The sequence below is a fragment of the Acromyrmex echinatior genome, chromosome 13 (assembly GCF_024713525.1).
Source record: "Acromyrmex echinatior isolate Ae372 chromosome 13, ASM2471352v2, whole genome shotgun sequence".
In the NCBI taxonomy this organism is placed as follows: domain Eukaryota; kingdom Metazoa; phylum Arthropoda; class Insecta; order Hymenoptera; family Formicidae; genus Acromyrmex; species Acromyrmex echinatior.
In genome coordinates, this window is record NC_141864.1 from 9,191,588 (window position 1) to 9,211,402 (window position 19,815).

Below are 19,815 nucleotides of genomic sequence, written 5' to 3' on the forward strand. Positions count from 1 at the left end.
GGTACTAGAGATTCTTTCATTCTTTTATTATTAGAGAATTGGAACAGATTACTTTTACGTGATCTTTTGTTGAAACTACGTAAGAGTTAGATGCCGAGAACGCTATTGGAAATGAAAATGGATGCAGAAACCGTTGATGGAAAGTGCTTCGTGCGAGGTGGTCTGAAGCGATACCGACATCTTATTATCGTGCAATCCACATGGATTAATTTCATCTCCCTTACATTTTATTATTTTATGTAACTTCCGCTGATCCGGCACATGGCACGGAGTACGATCGATTATTCATCAAAGAGTAATTATAATCAAAGTACAAGCGATTGAAGTCTCATTTACGCCGTATAAAAAGAACGATATATATAATATATATCGTCAACTTCTGAATCTATTTATTTCTTTTTGTGTTTCTTTTTATAAGGCGTAAATGAGACTTTGATCGAGATATATATATATATACACACACATGCAGAAGTCACTGTGTCTCTGACAAATGAATTTAGAAGAAAAATTTGATATACTCGTATAAGTGATTTTCATCGACCGATAAAAAAAAATTTATTAAATCTTATATATATATTTTTTAATAGTTAACATATAATACTAAGTAAATATATAACATAAATTATTAAATAAACATGAAATAGTTCTAAATAAACTTACAATAAATAAATATTTATTCAATAACAAAATGATATTAAAATCAAATTGATGATTTTGGTATCAAATAAATATATGTCCACATTTAGTAAATATTTAGTTGGAAATATTCAAATTTTTCACATTTTTTATTAAAATTTAGTCTCTTTTTTTTAATACAATCTCCATGCAATCTGCAAGGAAATTAAAGTATCAAGACACTGGATGAAAAAGTGAGATTTGAGATGAATGCATTCTTGTGATCTCATGTTCAGCTATCTCGATTTCCTTGCAGGCAGCGCATAGAAATGCAGTCTCTGGATGGTGATGTATTATTGATCGATGAAAATCACTTTAAATTTTTCTTCCAAGTCCATAGTCTCTTTTCAAATATCTCTTCTATAAATATTCGTAGCTATATGAGACCTATAGTCTTAAATTATTTTAACGCTGGTTTCGAGTGACTTGTTAGAAGAGATTCTCGTAGCAAAGATATTCTCGGTGATTTTCTTCCGAGAGACGATTAAATAAAATTTGATAAGTATTTCTAAATGTTCTGAGTGGATTTGAGAATTTGGATCTTTGACACAAACAGCCCACGCGCAATTCTTCACGTCACACAATTGTCACGATTTCTCTTTATGAACGACAATTGTTTTCACGTGACCTAGTTGTCAGCTACATTTCCCAACAATTTCTCCCCAATTTCCAACGTGGAAGGCCGAAGAGCCGCTTTACACAGATTATATTAAAATTATGTAGGATAAGAAATTAGGATGAAGAACTTGAAGTTCATTAATTACATGAAGCCACGCGGCAAAAAAATGTCATTTTCTGCGCGAACATATACAGTCAAGAAAAAACATCTTTACGTAGAAAATTCAAAGAGTATCTAAATACAAATTATTGAATTAAGGAAAACCATTTCAAATAGGATCGATATACGAGACAAACCTCCAAATTGAATTTAAGATCTCGAGGGACCAAATAAGAAATATCGTTGATCGTTATTAATTACTAAATAGTACGGCCCATTCCGTGTACGATTATTTCACCTAAGCATGAGATGGCACTATTTCGTTGTATAGAATTCATATGTTGTTAGAAAATCGTACTGAGATAAATTCACGGAAAGATATCTTTTGCTTTATTTTTCGTATTTATATTCGGTATAGTTTAGAAATAAAAGAATCGAAACCAGAAGTAGCGATAAATTAAGCTCATAACTCATAACAAGAAAATAATTTAATGCGTATTCGACGCATTCGTGTTATAAAATCATTCGAATTGTCTAAGTCATCTAACAATAAGTCGATTTTACGATGCCAAGCTAATGTTATATCGATTCGTTTTATCGTCTATTGTTTTAGGATTTTATCAGCGTCCTGAAGATGCGCGATGATGGTTATAATATATTACTATTATAACGATCGTGATTTTCAAGAATAATCCTTAGCCTCTGTTATATTAAACAACAAATCGATTGCAAATTTTGTGAACAATTATTAATAGTTAAGCAAGACATTTCCCATATTAAACAATAACAGTTGATTATTATTTATCTATTCGTTATCTGTCAGAAATGATAATGGAATCGATTCCATAGTCATTTCTGACTGGATATACCTTCATTAAATGTAAATATTTATATATGAATATTTCTATTTGATTATTCCTTTCAAATTATCTCCACGAATTGTAATTCCCATCGCGGTAAATACATCGCACGTTTCTAGCATCCTTTCATAATTATGCGTAAAAGAATCATTTGCTCGCTAACGAGTCTCCGTGAAATAATGCAGGCCATTAACGCTTTTATAATGGACTCTACGTGCGACCGCGACTGCAGTATCAAAGCTGGAAGCGACAGCAAGGCAATCTCAGCGGTCAGCGTAGTCGTTCAATAAATTGAAGATTTATCGTTTCCGATGTATTACCATTACAATACGACATACGTTGTACTCGATGCTTTTAAATCTGGATGAAGAGTTCGTGAATGTATATGTTCGAAATGATTGAAAAGAACAGCCAAAAAATTTTGAAGCATTTGACACTTACATAATTTACAAATATGAATATAAATTACGAACATGAATACATGATTCGAAATATATCGGTAAAATATACGTATATTTTATCATCCAAACTTTTACATATAGCTGTCCATTTTTATTTTTTATAAATACATATTTTTTAAGGATCTATAAATATTAATAACTATTCTTTGAAATAATTTAACATTTTTAAAATAAAATTGTTCAACCATCGTAAAAAAAACTGAATCCTATGCAAAAAGGAACAATTCAATTTTTCGGAATCATTTTTGTTTACTTTTATAAGTACACGAAAATGTAATATCGTTGTTGATATTTTGTTTGAAATATTTTAGCAGAAAGAATACAGACAAATATTATTTCATAAAATTTCGTAGATTTGTGTAATTTTTCTATTATTTCTAGTTATGAAATGTAAAGATACAAAAGTGGCTAATTAAATTAATTAGTAAGCCATTATAAAAAATAATGGCAAGCACAAAGTAATACAATTATATTGTCTTTGTAGCAATTTTAATTTTAATGTGTTTAAACGATATTTGTATAAATCCTGTTTCTTTTATGCACTAAAAATTTTTTAGAAAAATAATATTATGGATGAAACTTTTTTGGTTATAATGTAAAAACGATTACCACTGAATTGTAGCTTGCTTTAAATGTTTATTAAAAATAATATAAAATTTGCTGAAAATGTTTCTATGTTATATTTCTGTGTCCAATTCGATTGCCATATGAAAATATTTTATAAATTCTATACGAGAATAATGTTTGGACAGTTTATTACATGGTGTATAGGAAATTACAGAGAATGTATAATATCGGTTTTGCGATACTATGTGTTGTCTGCAGCATCGCTTCGGCGATCAATATACGTAATTACGTTATCTTACAATGTGTTGTTCATTATTGGTCATCTCATTAGATGCTATTCATTACCTTCATGTCATTATCGTGAATTCTAGATCGCATCTTTAAAATTGCCTAATCTTTAAAATTTATGAAAAGCTTGTCAAATAGGAAAAACAATATTAAGTGAAATTTATTTCAAATATAGAATAATTATGTTATGGTTTTGAATAGACGAGACAAGCACAGATGATTGAGTGACACTAATAACTATAAATATAGCAACTAATCTCTTATTTTTCTCGTTACTCGTGAAAGATAGCTCGTAATTATGTATATTGTCAAATTATTTGAGGTACTCTCATTATTTTAATCCATTCTGCATAATTTTCACAACGCAAAGAGATACATGAGATGCAAATTAAATTTTGTAAACAAAAAGTTTCATTTTATAATAGATATTAAACAGAATTTTATTGTCAAAAAAAAAGACGACTACACAGAGAGAAAATTTTTCTCTACAATTTGCAATCTGCTTTTTCAAGCAACGTTAAGTATTATTTTTGCTCTTTTATACCATTTATATTTAAAATGGTGCAATAGAAATATTTATTTTAACAATGACTACTGCTATATGCTTCTCAATATAGATAACCTTTTGACATATGACGATGAAATGTATGTTTATTTGTGAACGCATTCGAAAAAAAATGTCACTTGCCGGTTTTTTCATAAACCGTATTGAATTTTAGTATGCACGACAGTTTATGAATTTGATTAATAAACTGTCAACTTTATTTTAGCAACAAACATATAGAAATGCAATGCAGACCAAAATTTGAAAAATATTATACAATAAATTTTATGTGCATGCGAAGTAAAGTTGACACGACGAAATACAAAATGTAGCAAATACATGACGCAGTGAATTCATCATTTTACCTATTCAACAAGAGTTATTTTATATCAAAACAAGTATTATTAAGATTATTGTGAATAAGCCGCTTAACAAAATCTATTTTTATTACGTTTGTGAAATGATGAATAATGATATAAAATTGCAAATTAAAAAATTCCATTCACATATGACATACAAAAGCTTATGTGGATTTTTTCACCCAACGTAGCTTCTGTTTTCATTTTACTAGGTAAATTACGAGAAATTGGAAACAAATTCATTCGAGTGAATAGAAATTACATAAAAATTCTCGTTATACTATTATATATCATGTATAGAAACATAAAATATCCAAAATTGCGACATTTTTCACCATACGTGTAATTTGATTGATTGCACTTCGTTGAAATAAATAATCAAAGTATTACACGCGACAGAGGACGTATAAATTGTTTCTACAAAAATCACTGTTCTTATTCTTTATTCCTTAATACAAAGATTCTATATTTCTGCAAAGATTCTATATTTTTATAAACAGTGTCATAAATTGAAATATAAATTTTTTATTTAACGATTTATTTGATAATATTTATTTGATAATTATTGATAATTCATTGCCTTTTAAAACATTAATATAGGTATACACTTTTATATTAAGAAATTTTTATATGTATACATTTTTATAAGAAAAAGCGAAGATTTACGACTATAAGTGAGGCTATTTATTCTTCCAATAATATTATTACTCACTGCAGGAAATAACGTCGTTAATCAATGATAGAAAGGAAAATGGTTCACAAGAAATTGTATGAAGCAGATTTACTTGAGCAAAAAGATGGTTGACCTGGAGAAAAGTTTTGAGATATATCATTGCATTGACATGTAAAAATGTACAAAACTCTATGGTGATCTCATCTGTCTGGATTGTTTGATTAATCGTTTAAATCGTGAAATGAAGAATGGAGTTAAAACGCTGATGAATACAACACACGTTACATTGTACACCTAAACTGCACAATGTCAACAAGCTGTTATGTAGTGATTCACGAGTACGTGGTAGGAATACTAAAATAATTCCTTATTAAATTCTTTATTTAATTCCTTATTAAATTCCTTTTCAGTAAAAAATGACAATAAAATCGATGCCGAATTAACGTCGAATCGATATCGATTCAATGTCGATTCTATTATCATTTCTCACTGGGAATATTAAATTTCTAATTCAGTTCCTTATTCAAATCTATTTGTGTCCATTATTTCCATAACAAAACATTTGCATTTAATTCAGAGACATTTGTTTTCCTCTTTATTCAGGAAGTTACGAAATTTTAAAACATACTTATGACCACCTTATATACGTATACATATCTATTCGCGTGCGATGCTTATTTTATAATTATTAATAAAATATACGTTAATCTTTTATTAACTTTTTTATTTTTCGATTATACTACAGTGACGCTTAATGTCAAATATTAAATTATTAGAATGAATAGATTTATTTAAAATTTTTTAAAAATATATAATTCAATTAACTTTCAATTTTAATGCAATAATAATAACAATGTATATTGCAAATGTATAAAGTTATAAATTTATTGAGTATAATCCAGTTAGTGGCAACACGCGTCTTGTAAAGCATCACAAGGAGAACATTGTGATATTCAAGAGATCTATGAATTTCTCACCACATCAAAGGATCTATCTAAGACGATGCGCAATTATTGCTAAAGGGCAAAGAGATCCTACGGAACATCTAAAACTGATTTTAATGGCCTGCAAACAGCGAACGGTACAAAAACAAATGTCATTATTGGATTTCGTACTCCACAATGCATGCTAATTAAGGTCAACGGTCATTAGAGTATATAGACATTTCTTTCTACACTTTCTACACAAAACGGATGTCAGAAGATTTATGTACGCAAAGATAATTGTAAAATCGCTAGCTAACAGTATTATTACTTTTCGAAATGTATGATTCTCCCCTTGAATATTTTTCCATGATATTAAAAGAGAGACGTATGTACATATACTTCTATACATACTTTCACATTTTATGTACATACTTTTCAATGAAAAATTAAATAAAATGCGGATCTCTTTATGTGATTTAAAAATTGAGAATTTGTACGCAATATTTATTTCCGCGAAGAAATCTATTCTTCCAAAATCTGGTAAGTTTTATAAAGTTGCAAACTGTTATGATTTGATAACTATAATAGTTTGCAAGATTATGTGAATAAAGATTGTGTAAAATTTTCAATTTTTAAATCACAAAAAGATTTACATCTTATGATATTTTTCGCAATAAATTTATTTAGATTTTCATTAAAATCGTCTTAAAACAATGTCAATTAATCATGAAATTATTAAATTGCTTCCCGAGTAGCACAATTCATTGGTTAAATATTGGCATATATTGAGAATATATTTGGGCAATGTTGCGCCGATGAATTGTGCTACGATTGTCAATTTAATTTATAATATTGTTAGTATAATAGTTTAATTGCGTTTCTAAGTCCGAAAATTCAATTCGTCGCGTAATTCAAGAGACTACAATTAAATATTATATATAAATTCACATGAAATTATTTAAAGCATTCAAAATCCAGCTTCGACACAGTGTAAGCATTAATTTTTAATTATTACGTGTTTACAATATTTACTTGTTAAAACGAAAATTAAATCATTTTAATGTGAATAACCCTTGCATCGAATATTGTCGATGTGACGTCACATCGCCCAATGTGAAACGGAAGTACTCGAATAAAGAACAGGAAATTATCGCGTGCAGAGTTCTTTCATGCCTGCTTAAAGTGATTACATTAATCTAATTTCGCAATTTGAACTCACTTCAAACTTGAACTGCACTTACGTGTTTACAATAATGAGATTAGCGAAAACGATCGAATGGAAACAAGTCATTGCGTGAGGACGCTTGTCTTATATTGCTTATCTTATCAAACTATTTCTTTCAATATTATAAATAAGTGTATCTATTTCAAAATGTATCTAAAAATTAATAACATACTGCAAATAAGAGCTGCATCAATTCGAAAGAAAATTTCCGATGGTTCTTAAGTAAATAGAAAATCCGAGAGATAAAGTTTGACTTACTCATATCACTTAAGATATGACAAGAAATAATTCCTCTCGTAGAGGAGGAATTACTTCTTTATTTCAGAATATAAATCTACTTCATAAACTTATTTCAAAACCGCCAGATGTTCTCCTAACTCTGTCGAATCCGGCGTTTCTAAAATATTGTTTACGCGCAATTGCTCCGCAAATAGCAAACCTGCTTTCGCGAGTTTTAAGCAAATACTTGAGTATCCTGCATTACGTATAGATGAATGACTATCAGCCGAGTGTGATCGACGCGTTCTCATTTCATAGGGATATAATTTCTCTGCAGCATCGTATGCATCGACCTGTATGCGACATACGTGGGCGTCATTCTTCTTTCACGACATTTAAATTGTAGGTAAATCGAAGTTCCTGCCATCACAGACGGTGAAAAACTCCGGCGAATTGCCGATGAAAGCTCGATTTATCATATAAAAAAAAAATACAGAGAAAACAAACAGAAAAAAAGGAAGAGAAAGAGCAAAAAATACGGTACGGTTTAACGTATAAACTCATGGCATACTGCGGCATATGTGCTATATCAAGAACGTGGACAGTTCTCGAGCGTCCGGATATGCTCCGGGTAATATTTTACGTGCAATATGTCTGTCTCGCGATGCAATCGACCACGATGAATTTTTCAGGACGCTTTAGACATTTCCGACACTATCGTAAGCCTCGTTTTCGTGCAAAAAATTACCATAATTCGCTAATGCATGACGCGTAATTCTATGATTGCAATTTCAGGTGTATTCAGATAGTTTCTCGATTTTAATAAAAGCCACGTTCCGTTTTTCCATACGAAATTATATCTCAACGTAAATACACATAATATTATATTTACAGCACAAAAAATAACGACTTTATCAGAAGAGTTAAAAAATGAACAAATTTCAATAATATTAATTTTTTTTAAATGCATTTTTTTAGTTAAATGTGTTTTATCATTATTTTATTTTATATATAATTTGATGAAAAATCATTTATTTTCAATCGCTTATAACTTGAAACTCTATCATTTTTAACCGAGAAAAACTTGATTTAGTTTTATTAAAAAATAAAAATTCCTGAATTTTATCTTGAAATCACAGCGTATATTTCGTTATTGGCAAACATTTTATCAAAATTTCGATTCTTTATTTGAGTAAAAGAAATTTATTTACTATAATTGCTTTACGTCAATTAATTTTAATTACGCAATTTGAATTTCTGAAAGTTTCGTTTTATCTCATTCAATATTGAAACAAGGATAGAACTTCAAGAGAAATTTAGGAGTAATTTTTATAAAATTAACTTTTTGAGGACAAGAGCTTTCCAACAAAGTAACTTATGGAAGATCTGGCTTTTAGAAGTTTTCGGAGTTGTTGAAAATTAGATTATAATACGAGAATTCTAAATTTCAAAAAATAATTTTATTATCATGAAACTTGATTTTGGGATGGTTCTTAGTTTCTCCGAGTTTGACAAAATCGAATATCAAAAGGAAAATCTTCATGAAGAAGAATTTAGTGTTGCAGGGTTCATAATTAGTTTAAAAATCAATTTAGAAATTAATAATGTAACTGTAATTTTACGTATCACTGACGATCTTCAAATAAATCAAAACTAAAAATTTGATATTACTTCGTCATAAAAAATTCTCTAAAATTATTTTTTTAAATCCTGTCCGTCATATTGCAACCATTTTGAATTTATTTTTTACCACAAATTCGATTAAAACATTACTATATATCAAATTACTCCAGACCAGTTTCATAAGAATTGAGCGAGCAGTTTATAAAGTAAAAGAGAATGACTCCAAACGGGGTTGCCGGTCTACGAAAGATTACGGGATTATTTTGATACGAAGAAACGTGATCACGTCACGCAAGTGCCACGTATATTATATTCCACGTGTACAATGTCACTATCGTACGAATTACGTGCGCCCACATGATGGATACAACACTTGCGAATGCGAATAGCAAGCGATAGCTGCGGTTTAATTAAAACATGCTGCATTGCCGTGCACACACAAAATTGTTTTGTGTCAGATATGAAAATAAAAGCGAAACGATACGGCTCTTCTTCGTTATAACGTAACGTGCGACAGTAGATAAAAAAACATTAGTAATTCACCGCGCTTGTTTTTCGCATTCAGAACTCTGCTTGCAATTACTGATCAATCAAAAGAATAAGAGACTGTGTTTGGAAAACGCGCTATCAACGCTATTGTGTCATTTTATCGTTCATTAGACGTAAAACAAGAATTGAACAATGTAATAGCACTGGTAACAACTTCCTCAAACGCAGAGCCATAATAAAAAAATATTATTTATAACCTATGTAATATAATATAATTTATATAATTTATAATGATATAATTTATATTTATATTTATGTTTACCCATGGTCTGCACGATTTTTCAGACACTTCTGACAGTTAAAAAACAAAAAGTTGAAATGTAAAGAATATTCATCTATTTTATACAAACTACTACATGCGATAAAAAAATTTTACAAAATTTGTTTTTATAAAAAATCAAAGTTATCTTAAATTCAAAACAGCACTATACAATTTTTTTCCATGATATTATACGAATCTTCAAGATGAATTATTATCTAAATGTCACTTTTATTGATGTTTTATTAAATTTATTGCATATTTTATTAAAAGATTATGTTCTATGTCTAGTCAGAGATTGTAAATACTTGTACAAGTTGTTATAAATAATGCTGCATATTTGATATTAAGTATCAATAAAATCAATAAAACATCGATAAACATTTCCATAGTAATTTGAATTCGTTTTGAAGAACCCTACAACAGCATGGAAAAAAATTGTACAGTGCTATTTAAAAAATTTAAGATGCCTTTAATTTTTTATGAAAAAAACATTTTTTTAATTTTTTATCGCATGTTGTAGCCTGTATAAAAAAGATGAATATTCACATTTCAACTTTTTTTTTAACTGTCGAAAGTGTCTGAAAAATCATGCGGACCGTTATACGCTAAACATCATGTATTTTAAGAATAAGTAAAATTTTCTGTATTATTCAAGTCATTTTAAACGTAGTTGTATAATAGATTTTTTCGTATATATTTTTTAATATTTAGTAATGCTAAACAATTTTATATCTTTAAGATATTACTAATACCATTGATACAATACAGTTTCTTTTGTCTCGTGATCGTATTTCTGTATTTCTTTCAAGCATTTTTAGTTTTATTATAATAATACGCGTGTGGTGTAGTGCATTATACATAAAAATATTATAATTTTATACAAATAAAAATGTTTCTCTTTTCATTAATTTTATTTTCTCAAACATCTTTGCCACGAATCAATCAACTTAATCTGATTAAAGTCTGTACACCTAATATAAATACAGAAACATAAAGATATTTTCATAAATATAAATAGAAAGATTTTAAAGAAATAGGAAATCAGAATTGCACCGTAAACGACGAAGCCAGGCAAACGAAACCAAACAAATCTCGAATACACGATTTTTGATGACAAGAAATACGAATTCAAATTTAATAAAAACGAATGCATTTGATGGATTTCTACTTTTAGTTTGATGACTTCAAATTCACTTACTTTCATCTTTTATTTGAAATAAAAATCAACGCGATAAAAATGCGAAATTTTGTGCAATTATTTATTGTCCATTCGAAAGACAACCATATAATATTCAGCCAATTAATTTCTTCTTATTGAAGATGTTTGATATACATATAACCTTTAGATAATAATTTGTTTTTGAATGTATTAAATTCTGACTTCTCTGTACCGGAAATTCGTCTCAATTTTACGCGCGTGTGATTTAAACATTTCTCTGGTATATAAGATTTTCTTGTAAATTACGTGCTAGAATGATATTTAATTGTGTTTTACAGTCACAAATACAGATACGAAACAGCTGCAAAGTTCTGAATTCTGTCTCTTTGGTAAATCAATTGACAGTCAGATAGTTTCTCTCTTGTCGCCGGATAGAAAGACAAGAGTAGAAACAAACGGAAATGAGAAAATTACATGCGCGTTGCTATTTGCGAAACTGCTAATGAATCTCATTAACCTTTTTATTACTCTATATTCCTCTATCTACATTGATTTGGATGTACGTTAAATGAAACTCAACTGTGATATGCAATCATGTTAAATCTTATCTATTGTATGATATAAATGGATGAATGAATGTTTTCATTTAAATTTTAAATGATAGAGAAAAGCCCCCTATTATGATATAGGCACCTAATATGATATAGCGGTGTTTCCACTAAACTAATAAACACTATTGGTTCCATCATGAATTTATTGTTCTTGGATTGAAAACTATTTAATGGAAAATTCATTATTAGATCATACTTGTAGTTGTTGCAAAAAAATATTTTAGAATTTGGATGTCTTCAAGTTTCAATTGAGTCACAATTGAGGTGAGCTTTTAAACCTTGTTTATTAATAATATTAAATATATTATTTAATAAGTAAATATTTGACAATAAATTCTTCATGTGATGATAGAGTAAGATCGTACTAATAGAAAAATACGTGATATATTGAATTGCTTAATTACAAAGTTAGATTTGATGATCGTAAAATCATAAGGGTAGAAATCGTAATATGAGATATCCAGAATATTTCTAATACAAAAAACCTTTGCTTCTATGTCATAGTGAAAATCGTTGCTAAAATATAAACATTATTGTACAACAATAAAAACGGTAATCGGAATAAACATCGAGTGCCTGTTTCTGCGATGCTTGATTCCAATTACTTGAAGACTATCATCTAGGTACAGAGCATCTCATACTGATTTTGTACGCACACTGTATTTTAGAAACATTAAATAAAGTTTTTTAATTGCAATATTGATGTACTTTATGTTTTATTATCAATTTCTCGGAACATCTCATATTAGGAGCCATTTTTTGGCTTTGTAATTTGCTCACTTTTTACAATTCTTCAATTTATAAAAAAAGTAAAATTTGAATTAAATTTTACATAATGTTATTTTAAAGCTTTCTAAATTCCCTTTAAAATGAACGAGTATTCTAGCATTTACCCAAAATGAACTCGGTATTTCATAATAGGAGCCTTTCCTCTATCAATACTGTAAATACATGAATTATTACTGAATTATTACTGTATAAATTATTTCGAAGAAAAACCTTTGAATGTTACATGTGAATTTTACATTAGAAAAATAGTATCATGGAATAGCCACAAAAAAATTTATAAGATTGGAAATGTTTCGATCATGTATCAGTTTTCGATCGATTTTAACTATAAAGCATTTTTCTTCGTATATCTTTTTTATCTCATTTGTGAATCGTAAACAACTTTTTTATATATTTAAAACTTAATTTGATTGCAATATTATTCTAATAAATTACAAAATAAATTACAAGATAAATTGTCCTGATCAAAGATTATTATTTTAGACAGTATCGGTGAGCATCAGCATTTTGACGTTGACTTTCATATCGATCGACCGGTGGTACGCTATATGTTTCCCATTGAGATTCAAATCCACGACAGCCCGAGCAAAAACCGCTATCATTGTGATCTGGTTGATATCATTGCTTTTTGGTAAGCATATATTATCATGCGTAAATATTTTTAATAACTGAAAAATTATTTTAATTATTTTTTAAATGTATATAGCTAACAGAAAACTAATCTTATTATTGACATGTATATCAAGTGTTGTATTTTAATTCATCAATAAATATAATTTTAGTCTGCCTGGAAACAATGAAAAGTGAACGATACTGCTATTTATTTCGTACATGTAAAGTTTAATTCGCAAAAAGTTTTCCATTTTTAAGTTGGAAGTTTGTTATATGGATCAAATGTTCTTGCTTGAGAAATTTCATATGAAAATTACAGAACATGTTATTTACAAAAAATATTTACTATATTTACAGAATATTTACTATATGTTTACGTTATAACTTCTGACACTATAATAAAAAGTCTAATGGAAGATGCTATATATTTTATTTCGTAAAATTTGAATGTTATTTCTTAAATATTTAAACATTATTTAATTGTTAAGTGTTATAAATTTTATATTTAGGATTCAGTAATATAAAATCAATGTATTTGCCCCATTAATTTTTTCTTAGAGATTTCCCAAGAAAATTTGCTCGCAAGTGGAACACAAGTATAATATTATCAATATTCTACGTGTCTCTCTTGATTAGATATTCCAGAACTATTGGTGTTGCACACGGTGCCGTCGAACAGTCGAGTGCAGACTATATTATTCACGCAATGTGTCTGTGCGTGGAGTCAAGAAAGTCAAACTACTTTCACGATTGTCAAGCTGATCTTTTTGTATACGATGCCATTGCTTTTCATGAGCGTCGCGTACTGGCAGATTGTACGCGTTCTTTGGAAAAGCGATATTCCAGGACATAATTGTAAGGAAGATTCCATTTTAATAATTGTACCCATTAATTATCTAATCGATTTTAAATGGCACAATGCTATTTTTCATATTTATTATTTCATTTGATTTCGCTTCCTTTCATTGAGAACTTCTCTAAATAATAACAATCTATTGTACTCGAAACAGCTTAACCTTTCCACAAGTACCAATGTGGAACATATGTCTTGAGATTGAAAAATTCTCTTGAGAACATGAATCTCTAGTACGCTTGTAAAATTCTCCGGAGAACATGAATCCTATTGTAAATAGAAAAAGTAAAAAATTTATCTTTTTTCTTTTTTTTATCCTTTTCTTGTGTACCATTAGAACATATAAAATAAGTCATTTAACAGAGCATGAAATATCGGTTGTTTATATAACAGTTATGAAAAAGTATATAGAAAGAAATATTTGTTTCGATCAAACAGTAAAGAACAAGCCCTACGTAAAAATCTATCTAACATTCCATCGAAAATTATGAGGGAGAAATCTGATAATAATATTTTATTTACTGTACATATATCAATTTATATATATATATATATGTATATTTTCAAAATGATTCATTAAAAAGATCTACAAAGTTTCATATACGATAAATGAGATGTCTAAATAAAAATTTCCTTTCTAGATTCAATACTCAGATTTCATACTCGTCACTATCTATAATGATAATAAAACCAATTCATAACTGAAATTGAAACTATATCCCTAGATTATAATACAAGCTGCTTATTTTGCAATCCCCTTTTGAAATAAAACAGTCTGAATTATCCGAAAATGACTTGTCGATACGCGTCATGTGTTTCCAAACGAATTTTATAGAAAAAAATAAATTAAAACGAAATAAAATGTAATAACATAATATATAGTTATAGAATTAGAAATTTAATAGTTATAAATTAAAAAAATTTATATTGCATAAAGATTAATAAAGTAGATCAACTTATATGTTATACTTTAATGTTATATAATAGTCTTTATTTTACTTTTTTATTTCGAGCAAGAATTCTCAATAAATCTTTGTCAATTTGTTTCACTAAAAAAATTTATTTTAAAATTAATCAAAACACTGTTAAAAAATAAATACAATATTGACAACATTTACATTGAAAATAATTGCATGTACCGTATATTATTAAAATATTTAATTAAACTTCTAGACAGCTTCAATCGAATATTTCTTATCGAAACAAAAAGATAATCCTAGGAAAACGTCGTCTTTCATAACAAAATGCCGTACCTTATTTCGATTTGTTAAAAATAAAATCAATGAATTAATCAGTTTATAATAATTTTTAGTGTCTACCAGAATCTGTCGTTCAACTGAGATTCCATTGTCGGGAGGTGGAAACCCGGAGGGTCAACTAAGATCTCGACGGAAAGCGGCGAAGATGTTAGTCGCCGTAGTCATCACATTCGCGATATGTTTCTTTCCTGTACACTTGCTCTCTATTTTAAGGTGTGTCTCACGATATTGTGTTCTGCATAGCACATTATGGTAACAATGTTTAATATATTGCATGTAATTTTCGTTAATGCAGAAATATTTCAAATGTTGAAATCAAATACTTTATACTCATTAAACTTTGATATCACTGTCGAATGATCGACAGCACCTGACAAAGTGAAAACTGTATTAATATTATGTTAAGAATATTTTTATATAAAACGACAGACTTTAAACAGTAAACTCAGTAGGTGTAATATATTCCATTCCATCAATTTTATTAAATCTACAAAACGTTATCATTAAATTAAATGCTATATTACGAACGTTAAATTAAATTAAGCGTTAAAAATCAAAAGATAATTATCGCATCCGTTGCTTTTGAAACATTTTGAGTGTATTTAATCTCATGAAATTCTGTTTAAATCTGATACGAATAATTGTGACAAAAATGAGTGGAAATAAAATATATGTATGACAATCGAGAACTTATAACATTTCCAATTTTCTGGAACACGGATGTTTCACCAAGACTATTTCTCCAATATATCGCAAATTATTTTCGTGCCATACTTGGTTAGCCTTCCATGTTCTTTTATCGCAGATAATCTATACGAATCTTCTTCCAAAGTAATGTCATTTTTCACTTATAAATTGACAATTTAAAATCAATTTTATGGAGAAAATATTATTTTCGTTCCAGTTTTCAGTATGTATATTACCAATCTATTAAAATAAATCTATTAAATGCGAAACAAGTTCTTTTTTTACTTTCTATTCTTGATCGCTTATATAATAGCTTAATTCAATCTGATTTTTTTAATTAAAAAGTGATTTTAAATTAATCAAAAAATTTAATATATGAAAATTAGGGAAAAAAATCCCTAGTTGCAAAAAATTCTAAGAACAAAAAAGATGGCGTACCGCCATCAGCAGTGCCTGCATGTGGAAGCGACAAATTACCTCTGACCAAATCGATTACCCCCCAAATTTGGAAATCGCGGTACTTTGAGGAATGACTCAACCGTGCAGGCATGCAAATCTGTGATTTTAAAACAAAGTTGCATATGCGCAATCGGGAGTCTGGAAAATCAAGAAGCTTATCGGATGATCTGAAAGCTCGATAATTAATGATAACACAAACTGAGCAGATCTGCTACATAGTGATGATCTACGTAACGATCAATGCTTAGTTGTGCCATCCCACACACGCTTCCGAAAGTTATCGTCTTCTAATCGCTATATAAACAGAATCTGTCAATATCGGAGCGCATGCGAGAAATTAACGAATTATTTCTTTGATGTTTCGAATGACTTAAGCGACTCTACCGCGATCAAATATAACACATTTTTATGAAATATTTATTTAGACATAAAACATTCTATGTGTCGTTAATAAAAATGTCGCGATTATCTTCTAAAAACCGAACCGAAGAATAATCCTTCAAATAATGGCCATCTAGTGATAAATTCTCAAACTTCCGTTATACCAGAATGAAAAGATCTTATTCTTCTTATACAAAGAAAAGAAAAATAATATTAGGCATAAATGAGTTGAACTGAATGTTATTTCATTTTGAGAAATAAGAAAAAACAATAATAAAACTGAATGCAAAATTATTAAATGCATTAAATATAACAACATATCAATGCTGTCGTTTTGTATGTAAAAATAATCTGAACATAATAACGAAACAATCTTCGCTCATTATTTAATTTAATATTCGATATAAATAATTTATATTGTGTTATCACTTTATAATTAATATCACCTATATAAAACCTATAAATAAAATTTACATTTTGCCTTGTCTAATATTTAATATTTGCAATAATTTTGCGATATCTTTCATGACTGAGAAGGTATTTTCAAATCAATTTCTTTCGAACTATATCGAATTTGTTATATCGTTTTTGCTGTAAATTATTTTATTGTATTATTAACATTGATTTATAATTGTTTAATATCTAGTCTACTAATTAAGTGTTGAGAATTCGTTTCAGCTTATTAATTAACAATTTTATAAATCACAAAGAAAATTAATAATAATATCAATAAGAGCCAACACAATCAATTATATGTAATAAAACACATATATACGTTTTATTATATAATATATGACTAACTTGTGTTAGCTCTCATTAGCATTATTATTAATTTTTTTGTGATTTAATCTTTAGAGACTTTTCTTAAGTTCAATTTTGTTTCATTTTATAAACTTGATCTTGTCTAAGAAACTTTCTTCCGCCTGCATCCATACTGCGTACTGGAAAGGACTTCTTATTTTTCCATTTATATTACGTTATTATAAATATAAGATATATATTATCAATATAAATTTGTTTTAGATGTACTATGGCGTTACCGTCGAATCAATGGACGATCGCCATTAGCCTAATTGCCCATTGGCTTTGTTACTTCAACAGCGCAGTGAATCCTGTCATCTATAATTTTATGAGTGGTAAGAAATCGCGAATATTGACACGTCGCTTTTAATGCACAATGCCCAACGTTACGGTCTGTATTCAGAATGCGCTTTTACGATGTTAGCACGTATTTAACATGTAGTTCATGTTACATATACTATAGAGTTGCAAACATAAAAGCGCATATTTATCGATAAAAGAGCATTCTGAATACGAGTTTACGTCTCTCGAACGCCGTCATGTTGAAAAAAATCTCCGATCCAGTCGGATTTATTCTGGAATATTCCGCGTATATGGATATATGCGGTAACATTTTCCGGATACGGAGTTCCGTATACAAGATTACCGAATGTACGAAGTGACTTCTATTAAAATGCATGACACGTCCGAGGTACGCAATATTCCTCTACTGTTGTTGCTGCTTATTCACAGCGCGAAACTGGTCTGTTCTTCACGCTGAATTAACTCCCGCGGCAACGGCTGCCAAAATTTTCATTTCACTTTTTTTTTGTTTTCGTAAAAAGATTAAGACGATTCCGGCCGGATTTTAAATGAACTTGCGCAAATCATAACGAACGCAACGTGAAAACGAGTTTTCTCAATGCTTTATCAAACAGAAGTATCTTGAAAATCAAATTTTTAAATTAATCACAATCAACAAATTTGAATCTTTTAATGAGAAAGAGGCTTTTTGGAAAAAGGCCAAATATTTCTAATATTTCTATTTCTAGTTTATTAATTATTTTTTGGAGGCGAAAAATAATTTAAAAAAATTATGTAATTTTTTTCTCTGCAGTTATAAAGCTTGACATTTTATTCCCAATTTCGAAGATTAACGATTTAATTTTACTTACATTAAGCTTATTATCATCTTAACTAAATTCGAAGATTATATTAATCCTTTATCTGTATCAGACAGGTCCATTAAATCTGTATACGTTTCAGCGAGAATATGTGTGCAAAACTGATTAAAACGTTATCGTAATTTACATGTTGTATGCGCGAAGTATCGTGCAATCATTGTACCATATTTTAATAGCATCTCCTGGAGATTAATTAAAGTAGATGATCCTGACATAAACCTGTTGAAATCTATAAGCTATGCGCATATCAACTTGTCATGTGCCATTTTCATGTCACAATAATTTCTACTCAACTGATTGTCATGTCACAATAATTAATAGTAATAATCATAAATTATCTATCAATAATCACTTATAATTATTCGAAGGCAATCAAACATCAAATATTTTTATTGAAAATATAAAAATAATATTTAAATAAAATATGAAATTGTTTTAGTAAATCGTGCCTGGGAATCGATCATTTTTGTCACGTCTCACTTTGTCACTCTTCATTTTTTTATATTTACAATACTATATATCACGATATATTAATATTTGTCTCTTATATTTTTATATAAATCTAACATTAGTATTTTAAAACATTTCAAAATATTAAATATTGTATGATTGATATTCTTGCAAAATTAACTTTATAAAATAAACATTAAATTTAAAATATGATTTGCTAAATATTGTACAAAAACAAAATTTAATTTTTTTTTTATCAAAATGCATTTTTTCTACTTTCAAATTTTATGTTATAAAATAAATTCCCGTATTTTAGATTCTAGAAACAAAATTAAATACTATTGTAAGTACTATTTCCATTATTTACAATGAATAATTAATTTACATCGATTAACCTTTATTTCCCTTAAGAAACGAAAATACTAGAAAAAATTGTTTCGTCACGAAATCGCGATTCTGTGGATGACATTGCGTCTTTTACACCTCTTTCCTGGAGAGTCTGGATAACTCTGACGCTTCGTTGGCCGCCTCTTAAATTTCTGGCTCTTCTAGCCCTGTTTGAGGAAATCAGTTTTTTCTTTATACTGCTTCCCAAAAGATGAGATTGGGATTGTTCCATCGAGAAGAATGTAAACATTCGCA

The 19,815-nt window shown here is 28.5% G+C and overlaps 1 protein-coding gene across 3 annotated transcripts in view; it reads left to right on the forward strand.

Moving 5' to 3' along the window:
• The window catches only part of LOC105143113 (orexin/Hypocretin receptor type 1), a 48,793-nt gene that overhangs the window by 16,885 nt on the left and 12,093 nt on the right, over nucleotides 1–19,815 (forward strand). For 2 of the 3 annotated variants that reach the window (XR_015547114.1, XM_011051158.2), the window contains exons 3-6: nucleotides 12,992–13,139; nucleotides 13,757–13,975; nucleotides 15,286–15,445; nucleotides 17,783–17,895. Coding sequence is in view for 2 of the 3 variants with exons in the window: in XM_011051158.2 (XP_011049460.1) it covers nucleotides 12,992–13,139; nucleotides 13,757–13,975; nucleotides 15,286–15,445; nucleotides 17,783–17,895 (640 nt within the window). In the remaining variant the exon portion in view is untranslated. The remainder of the gene's footprint in view (nucleotides 1–12,991; nucleotides 13,140–13,756; nucleotides 13,976–15,285; nucleotides 15,446–17,782; nucleotides 17,896–19,815) is intronic. The other variant, XM_087412439.1, reaches the window with a different exon arrangement.